This window comes from Bidens hawaiensis, unplaced genomic scaffold, assembly GCF_021521415.1.
Source record: "Bidens hawaiensis isolate Kalapana, Puna unplaced genomic scaffold, B.hawaiensis_p1.1 tig00028811_1, whole genome shotgun sequence".
Classification (NCBI taxonomy): Eukaryota; Viridiplantae; Streptophyta; class Magnoliopsida; order Asterales; family Asteraceae; genus Bidens; species Bidens hawaiensis.
The window spans coordinates 64,910-74,867 of record NW_027505135.1 but is presented as its reverse complement, the minus strand read 5'-3'; the positions used below and the strand labels follow the sequence as shown (position 1 = coordinate 74,867).

Sequence of the window (9,958 nt, the reverse complement as noted above, 5' to 3'; positions counted from 1 at the left end):
GCTGCAAAGGGAGAAGAGTAGGGTTTTTTTGTGAAGATGTTTTAAGCAAGATTTCCTTGCTTTTCTTTTAAGATGAAAGAAGATAACTTCAGATCTGTTTTAAGAAAAAAAACAAACAGTCTTCAAGGGTAATGTCTGCGCGCCTGCAGACATTAGCTCCTTGAAGATGTTTGAAGAAAAAACAAACACCCCCTTAGAGAAAACAGCACAACAAAGTTTTTCAATATTTGTACCACACTCGAAGATTCTATAATTCAAACAAAATGGTATCCGTATTCGAATATATATATATATATATATATAGACACACATATATATATATTTTTTAGAAAATAAAAACATATGGTTTTGTTATTAAACCGAATAATAATAGGGAAAATTTCTAAAATTGCCCAATTATATCAGGAGATTTCATTTTTTGTCTCATTAAATAAAAGTTTTCAAAAATGTCCTATACAAAAACGTCTTTGGCGACGTGTTAGGCCTTAACACGTCTTTCACGACATGCTAATCTCCAACGCGTGTCTTTCAAGGCGTGTTAGCCCTGTTAACTGTTTTTTTTAATATTACATTATTATAATTAATTTAATACATATTTGCTATTTCTTTTATAACTTGTAATGCATAAAGTTTTATAAAGTTCCAAATATACTGTTGAGACTTACTTATTTTTATCTACGTGTTGGCATAAATTTTACTTAAAACGACACTGGTCAAATTTTATTAAACATTTATTGAAAATTTTAATATCAATTTGACACTCGGTTTTAAAATTTATGACAACATGTAGAAAAAAAAACACGTCTCAACGACATATTTAAAATTATATTTAAAGTTATATATTACAAGTTATAAAAGAAATGACAAATATGTATTAAATTAATAATTAATAGGGCTAACATGTTGTGAAAGACGCATTAGAGGCTAAATGCCGTGAAAAACGTGCGTTGGAGGTTAACAGGTACGCGTTAAGACCTAACATGTCGTCAAAGACGTGTTTGTATGAGGCATTTCTGAAAACTTTTATTTAATTTAAAAAGATAAAGGATAATAGGGACATTTTGGTAATTTTTCAATTAATATTTTTAGGAAGGTACCGAAGTATAAGTCATATACTTTCTTTCCTGTTTGGTGATTTAAGTGGGTATATAAACCACTTATTTTTAATTTGCCGCCGCCTCCTTGCTCTTCTTCTTCTCTGTTCTACATTGAGCATTGAATTAGGGCACACGCGCCGCCTATTTCCTTCCGTCAATCTCCGTCAGTTCTCCGTTTACATCTTCTATCAGTTTTCTATATTCAGTTTGCAATATAATATAATTTGTTTCGGAGGATACAAATGGCTCTTCGTTTTGAGGTATGATTGCAGTGACTTTGAATTCAGATTTGTGTTATTGAGATTATTATTATTATTATTATTATTATGAAAAGGAATTCATGGATATAAAACAAGACTTATTATTTGTTTACTTATTTTAACCAAATAATTTGTTTCCATCAATTTCGTAATGTTGTAATTATAAACAACAGATATTGTTTACTTTTCCATTTGAACCAAAATAATTTTTTTTTTGTAATGGTAATAAAAGAGAAAAATATCGGATATCCGTCGGTCGAGGACTGATATTTGAGATAGGAAATCGGTGGGATATCGATAATTTTAATATCATGCATAATTATACACACACACACATATAGCGGTTTTAACACTAACAATTTAGTATACTCTCCTAATATTTACAAATTATCCTTTTGCAACTTGCAAAACACTAACAATTGTAGCTGCAAGTAGGAACTGATTAAGACTCAAAACACTAACATTAAACACTAAAAGTTGAAAATAACACTGATATCGGGAATATCGATGATATATCGGGGAAATATCGGTCAGTATCGCCGATATTTTGACCGATGTTTCATACGAGGACTGATAACCGAGATACCACCGATATTGACTGCATAGGGTAAAGTAATTATTATATGAATTAAGTATCTGTGCAATGTTTTTACATTCCTGAACTTTCCATAACGTATCTATTTCTTCAACGTAATTATTATTTGGTTGCATATCAAAGCATTAACGATAAAATGTACATGTATCTTTGCTTATAGTTGAAACTTTTAACTAAAAGAAACATATTTTTTATTTTTCGTGCTAGATTCTTGGGAGGTTCAATCGTGCCCGTGCAGCTCGGCTAACACTGCCTCACTTTCTTTGTGAGACGCCTCTATTTATGCCTGTTGGAACACAAGGTTATAATTTGAACTGCCCATATAAGTGCACACATACATACTGCATGTTTATCTATTATTCGGAATTTAAGTACGTTTTTTTATGGTTACAGGGACAATAAAGGGTTTGACCACCAACCAACTTGAGGATATTGGATGCCAAATTATACTTGGAAACACATATCATTTGGCACTCCGTCCGACTTCTGAGCTAATAGACGAGCTAGGTGGGCTCCACAAATTTATGAACTGGCCTAGGGCGCTTCTCACCGATTCCGGTGGTTTTCAGATGGTAATTCTTTATTCTTCACAAGTTTGGTTCTTTAGTCATGTCTTCATGGAAAACTCATTTGTTCCAACAGCATTCATCAAGCTTGTTTTCTAACCGAATTAACACACTTTCAGGTCTCTTTGTTGCATTTAGCTGATATCACTGAAGAAGGTGTCACGTTTCAGGTTGTCTATCTCTATCATTGCTGTGTCTGTTTCCTACTTTAATGTGGTCATTATTCGTAGCTAATGTTTGATATTTATTTTGCAGTCGCCAGTTGATGGAAAACCAATGCTACTAACACCTGAAGAATCAATCCAAATCCAAGTAAGTCGTTGTTGGTGCCAGTTGGTTCTTTAATATATAAAGCTCATAACTGTTTGATGCTAGTGAAGTTTTTTCAAAGCCGTGAAGTTTTGTTTTTTTTTTTTTTTTTGGTATTGCTAGACATACTGTATATATGTTTAGAACTTCATGTTTTAATTTTGTATCTATATTTTGAATTGATCTATTTTCTCTTTTCTTAAATTGTATGTGTAACTGTAGATCTTTAGATTGCTGTTTATCAGTTACTCCTTTATTGATATAATAATACTTTTGGATGGTTTATGTAACTTGATGTTGATCCTTTACTGTGTATTAACGAACTGGATATCCATGTCTTGTAGAACAGAATTGGAGCAGACATTATTATGGCTCTTGATGATGTAGTGAAAACCACAATTACAGGTCCTCGGATAGAGGAAGCTATGTATCGCACGCTGCGTTGGATAGACAGATGCATAGCAGGTAAACATTTATTTCACAAAATATCATTTAGTAATAGGCTAATAGCCTAATTGGTTAGGTAAATTAGTGGTGAACACAATAAAAGAATATATCAAGTCTTGTGCATACAGGTTGGGATTTCAAGGATAAAAATAGTTTATATTCTTTCTGTAAAATGTCTAAACTTTAAAGAATCATATTAACCCATTTATAGTTGAGATGGAAATTTCAACCATATTCATTTATCTACAAATGAGTCAACGTGGGCTATGCTATATCATCTTTAACGTGCCACCTGGATTGATCTAAAAGATTTAACTTGTAAAGCAAACGGGTGACGGGTCAAATGTCATTGAAATGTGTTCAGCTCATAATTATTGTGCATATGCAGCTCATAAGAGACCAAAGGAGCAGAATTTATTTGGAATTGTACAAGGTGGTTTAGATCCAGTTTTAAGGTAGTTATTATTAATTTAATAATTCTTGGTTCATATAATTATCTTCAATACTAATCACATTTCTAATCGTTTATTAACAGGGATATATGTGTCCAAGGTTTGGTGGAGAGGAATTTGCCCGGGTATGCAATTGGCGGCCTTGCTGGTGGTGAAGATAAAGATTCATTTTGGCGTGTTGTTGCACAATGCACTGCATCACTTCCTGAAAGCAAGCCCCGTTATGTGATGGTAGTTTATCAGTTGTGAGGGTATTTTAGTCTTTTACCTTTTTCTACATCCTAATATTATGGCGTTATTTATTTTCTCAGGGTGTTGGGTATCCACTTGATATTGTGGTTTGCAGTGCTTTGGGTGCTGACATGTACGACTGTGTCTACCCTACACGTACTGCTCGATTTGGCACTGCGCTTGTGCCCGAGGTATATAATATTACAACAATTTTACATTTTTCTATATATAATAAAATATTTCTTTTCTATTGAAACTTAATTAATGTTTGTGGCTTTTTATAATATAATTTCAAGAATAATAATTAGCCCATAATGATTTCAATTTTATGTATGCCTGTAAATGAACCAAACGTTTAGTTAACCGTTTGACGGGAAGTTTGTTTATTTAATAAACGGACGGACTTCATTAGTTAAACAAATGAACATGAGCACATGTCTCGTTCGTTCGTTTATGTTCGTGAACGTTTGTTCATTTATGTTTGTTCGTTTACATTCATTTATGATGCTTGTTTAAGTTTATAATTTTAGGCTTGTTGCAACTTAGTCTAGTTTTATAATTGCCTGTAACAGGTTAGTATAGTTTCAATAAGGTTTTAGGCCCAACAGATCTATGCATATGCTTACTCTTTTTTTTGAACAATTATGTTTTTTTCCCGTCTATGCTCATTTATGTTCGTGAACCGTTCATTTATACTATTTACAAACAAACATAAGCGAACACGAACACACTCATTTTCTTAGTGAACGAACATTAACAAGAATACTTAATTGTTTGTGTTGGATTGTTTGTTCGGTTAAAGTTAAACGAATGAGCACCGGAGCACGAACAACATGGTAAGGGTTATATGACCAAATATGGTTTTCTTGATTTCAGGGGGTTCTGAAACTTAAACACCAATCTATGGCTGAGGATACCCGACCTATTGACCCAACATGCGAGTGCATGGTATGCTTATGAATTGTAATCATCTCGTTAGTTTTTAGATTTATACAATTTTGCTGTCTTTTAACAACAAATACTTGCATTTTTTATAATTCTTTTCTTGCTTATACTATAGGTTTGCAAAAACTACACAAGGGCCTATCTTCATTGCCTTGTAACAAAAGATGCTATGGGCTCTCAACTTTTGTCTTATCATAATTTATACTACATGATGCAGGTAATAAACTTACAACAGCTTGTATATATCTCTTGATTCGAAAACCAATTTGTTTTAAAATTTGCAGCTTAGCAGAAACCTTCATTCATCAATAATAGAAGGAGCGTTTCCAAAGTATGCTTTCCTTCTAAATAACTTTCTCTCCACATGATTATTGCATAAAAACACAAACATTATTTTCCTGTTACTTTTATTGCGATAAATTGATGATATTAATTTTGGTCCGCATTTTTTCATACGCAGATTTGTATGCGACTTTTTGAAGAAAATGGTACGTTTATGCATGTTATAAGTTATCATTTTTTCGATCTTATATGTCTTCATGATTAGCATACGAAAAAATGCTGGGAAATTAATCTTAATGATTTATTTATTTGTTTTTTTTTTTGGTAGTTTCCTGAGGGTGATGTTCCTGAATGGGTCTGTAATGCAATGGAGGTTGCTGGTATTGACATCTCATCATGTTGTACACCATTAAATTCAAAGCTTAAGTCTAAGATGCATGCTTCAAGCGGATAACTTGTTCCTGAGTCACACGCAGCATAAATTTTGTAACCTATATATATGCTGCTATTCTTTATAGATACACAATTACATAGGCAAAATATGATTTTGCATGTTGGTTAGGTCATATGTTTACTTGAAACTAGTTTTTACTAACTTTACTTGCCTACATTCCTCTCATTTGGAATCTACTATGTTGATGGTTGTAATATTATTAAACTTTTGTTATTTCGGTCTATGAATATCATACATTTCAATTTACTTTGAATTATTTTTATTTAGATATTTTATGGCGTCTTCCCGTGAATGTTTGTAACCTTCACATTGTTGGACTTAATTCCCGTCCTCGAAACAATGAGGCGGGTTGGGCCGACCCATCGAGCCTATGATGGATTGGTGTCTTGTTTATCAAGTTGAGCACGTGACTTGGTTTACACGGAATAAATTACTTGGTGAACAAGTCGAGCCAATGACTTGGACAACAAGGAATTTATTTATTAATTATTATTTAGATTTGTTTTTACCAATTAGTATTTGAATATGATTGTGGTATTTGTATTCTAGTTTAGTTGGGTTTTCAAATTTAAATTAATATATATATATATACCTGAGCTTGTGGGTTATATTGTGAAGAGTTTATGTATTGTAATTTTCGAGCTAATGAGAATTACGAGATCGAGCTTATGATCTAAATATCGTTTGTGTTTTCGATTCTGGTGACCAAACTTCACACATTGAAGGCCTTATACGTTCACAGGAAAGACCCTATTTTATCTTTATTAAAACCAAATTTTATAACAAGCTTTATATTAAATTATGATTGTGGTGAGGACAATTAAATTTTGGAATAACTCGGTTCTGAGTTGGAGCAATTCAAGAAATCAAGAGCATGTTGTAAGAGAGGCTTAGATATGGCATGATAAGTCGTTAAATGTAATCCTCGTCGTCCGTTAAGATAGATGATGTTGATACCTTCATGGTTCAACAAGAAGATGAACCTAGAAATGAAAACGAAGCTCTAATATCACTAGCAAAAGACAAATAGGTACAGATGAAATGGTTCCAATGAAAGAGAAGTGTGCTTGGGAATTAATTCTCTCTCAAAAGCAGTGTTATAAAAATCCTGACTAGGCGTTAATTAATCCCGATTAATCGCTAGTTGCCACCCCACGATTTGTTGCTCCAATTTGTCCAAAATCTCTCGAAATTAAGAATTGTATACATAAAATTTGGAATATATATGTATGTTTGGAAATTTACATATAAATTCCAATCCGAGCAATCCCGATTAATCTCTAGTAATCCCGATTAATCGCTAGTTCTTGTCCCACCGTTCGACTAGCGCCTAGCGATTTTTATAACACTGCCTCAAAATAAAATTAAAAGATGATGGGAGCATTGGAAGATACAAAGCACGACGTGTAGCGAAAGGCTAAAACTAACATGAAGGGATTGACCATGAAGACACTTTCTCTTTAGTGGTGAGATTTACATAAATTTGTCCGCATGGCCGTCTTCAAGAATTGTGAAAAATTTTGTTCTGAATAGCCTTAAACTAGTTGAGTAATTGGGTTTAAACATTAAGAAAACATATTTTTTTTCAATAATATATATAAAAATAAAAATTCGGACCTATCAGGGTGTCGGGCCGGATCCGTCAACCACCCGGCCTTGCCTCGTAGCCAGCTCTATTTGTCTAACCTTAGCTGTAGTTGTGGGTATGGACCTTGAGTTACTTAAAATGTATGTGTAAACATCTTTTCACCATAAAGAATTAGATGAAGAAATCTTTACTAAAAGGTCTAAAAGAAAACTTTTGTCATTACCGTTTTCTTGAAAAGACGTATGAAGGATGTGTTGTTGTTTGATGAGGTTACGTACTTCACTTTTCTTTGGTATTCGAGTAGAAAGAGTAAGTGTAAAGCTAATTGGATAGATTGGTTGAAGAACCCTCTTTTATTCATGTAATTTTCGTTGTTTTTTGCCCGGCTAGTTTCTTGCTAGTCGGTGATTTATATAATATCCGCCGTTAAAAAAAAAATAGCTGGAAATGATAAGCAGTATGCATGTCCTTGAAGTTCAAAGATGGTTATCATCTAACTTCAAAATGAAAGATATGGGCCAAGCCACATATATTCTTGGAGTTATGGTTTCAAGAGATTATTCAAACAAGTCATTACAACTTTCTCAAGAAACACTTTAATGTGCAAAACTACAAACCCATTGACACCCTATGACGATGAAGAGTTAAGCAAAAGAATGTGTCGAGAGTGAAAATTTTCCCTTGCTCAAGCACAATCGGAAGTCTTATATATGTACGTTTTGATGTGCACAATACCAGATATATGGTTAATTTGCTATTAGTCTGTTAGTATGGTAAGCGATCTCTAAATAGCTTGGGAGAAACTACCATTAATCCTAGTGACAAAGTGTCGATAAATTCTAACGGCTAAGCTGCTATAGCTTATAAAGCGAATTCGAAGTTCCATTGTTAAACCAAGGACATAAACATCAAATATAATTATGTAAAAAGACAGGGTGGTGAGGGATGAAGTAAATATTTAATACATATCTACATGTGATATGGTTAGAAACAACCATATAAGGAGATGTACTTGTAAAACCTATCAGATCTTTGGGATTGCGTAGACTACAAGACATATATTTTTATTGTAATGTATCACCATAAGTGTAACACCCCGACCAAAGGCGGATTATACATCGGGGCGCCACATATTGCTTCATTACTCGCGACACTATTGGTGTCAATATTTATTTATACACATTTTATCGCGCACGCGCAGCGGGGAAAATAAAGAACATAAATCAAACATAAATCAATATATTATAAATTATAACATTCAAACAACATTAACCTGTCTTGATACATTTTAATTCTATGTCCAAAAGTAAAAACGTCCTACGTGTCCACAAGCTCCAAAACAGCTACTGCAAACCTGAACATGTGTTAAAATAAACGTCAAACACTTGCGTGTTGGTGAGAAATCAAGTTTAATACAATACATAGATAATCATAAATCTGCGCGCAACACGTGTATGTCTAGAGTTTAACAAGGGTGTAATCAGATTGTGATCAAGCCTAAGATAGTTCATAGATCATAGTTCAATCCATGCTCCCAATTGAGCATAAAAACGAGAAAACATCTGTGCAAGTGTAAACAAAGAAAACCGTAAACGATAGGTCTCCCGTGTTCATCTAATGGTACCAACGGAACTGCGGAATAGGCCGAACAAAGCGGTTAATGATACACATACAAATAAACAGCCAAGTAAACGTCCTCAACACATGGGATACTGCGCGACTAAAGTTCATAAACAGTTTAAGACTCAAGTTTTGTACAAACACATGAACATCCCAAAACATTAAAACTAAAAAGGGATTAGGTACGAGATTACTCACTTGATAAACGATGCGGTGTAAGATAAAGCAAGAACCAATCTTTAAACAAGCACAAGTTAACCTATAAACAAGATTATTGTTTTAACGATTGGTTTTAAGTCTTGATTATAAGTTAGCATAATTAATAAGTTATTATATATATAATATATTACCGGAAAACAGGGCAGGGGAGAGGAGAAAACGGAGGCAAGAGAGGAGGGAGGCGGCTGAAGAACAACGGCAGAGAGCAAAAAGGGAGGAAGAGAATAAGAGAGATTAAGTGTTTTGTATGTGTAGTGTTAGGAAAAATAATGTTATTATTTATAGAGAAACCCTAGGGAACACAATCCCTAGAAAAAGGGGAAAAGATCTCAAAAAGTAAAAGATTCCAAAAGCAAAAGATATCAAAAGATATGGCAGCTGCAGGGGGCAAGATAAAAGCTGACAGGGAACAGTAACAGGCATGGGCGGATCAGATAAAGGTACTGGTCAAGCATGGCAAAAGCAGATCTCAAAAGATAATGTCAGTCACCTTTTCTACCAACCAATGGGGTTGGTACGCATGCTGCGCCGAAAGTAACTATTCAGACATTAGATAGGTTAGGTCAACAGCTCAGAAGAAAAGACATTTACAAAAGCAAACGGCTAGAATAAACAGAAGATACAAGGGTTAAGCGCGGAAAGGCTGAGTGCGCGAGCGCGAAGGCTGGCACGACAATCCTTAGCGCACTGCGGGAAGAATCACATCCTTAGCGTGCTGCGTGAAGAACTAGAATTCTAAGCGCATCGCGGGAAGAACATACATTCTTAGCGCATTGCGGGAAGAACATGCATCCTTAGCGCGCTGCGAGAAGAGTTCTCTTCACGCATCGCAGGAACAAGATGTCTTCTCGCAGGCTTCCATGTAAGGAGTCTGGCGCGTGGAGCTGCAGACA

General features: G+C 34.2%; 1 protein-coding gene across 1 annotated transcript; it reads left to right on the top strand.

Moving 5' to 3' along the window:
- Window positions 1-1,339: 1,339 nt before the first annotated feature.
- LOC143610980 (uncharacterized) lies at window positions 1,340-5,742 on the top strand. The gene is made up of 14 exons (XM_077085315.1): window positions 1,340-1,357; window positions 2,160-2,253; window positions 2,346-2,524; window positions 2,638-2,688; window positions 2,774-2,830; window positions 3,172-3,292; window positions 3,663-3,729; window positions 3,810-3,957; window positions 4,038-4,148; window positions 4,834-4,905; window positions 5,018-5,119; window positions 5,187-5,233; window positions 5,363-5,390; window positions 5,513-5,742. The coding sequence occupies exons 1-14, from the start codon at window positions 1,340-1,342 to the stop codon at window positions 5,636-5,638; spliced, it is 1,221 nt and encodes a 406-aa protein (XP_076941430.1). The 3' UTR covers window positions 5,639-5,742.
- Window positions 5,743-9,958: the final 4,216 nt, after the last annotated feature.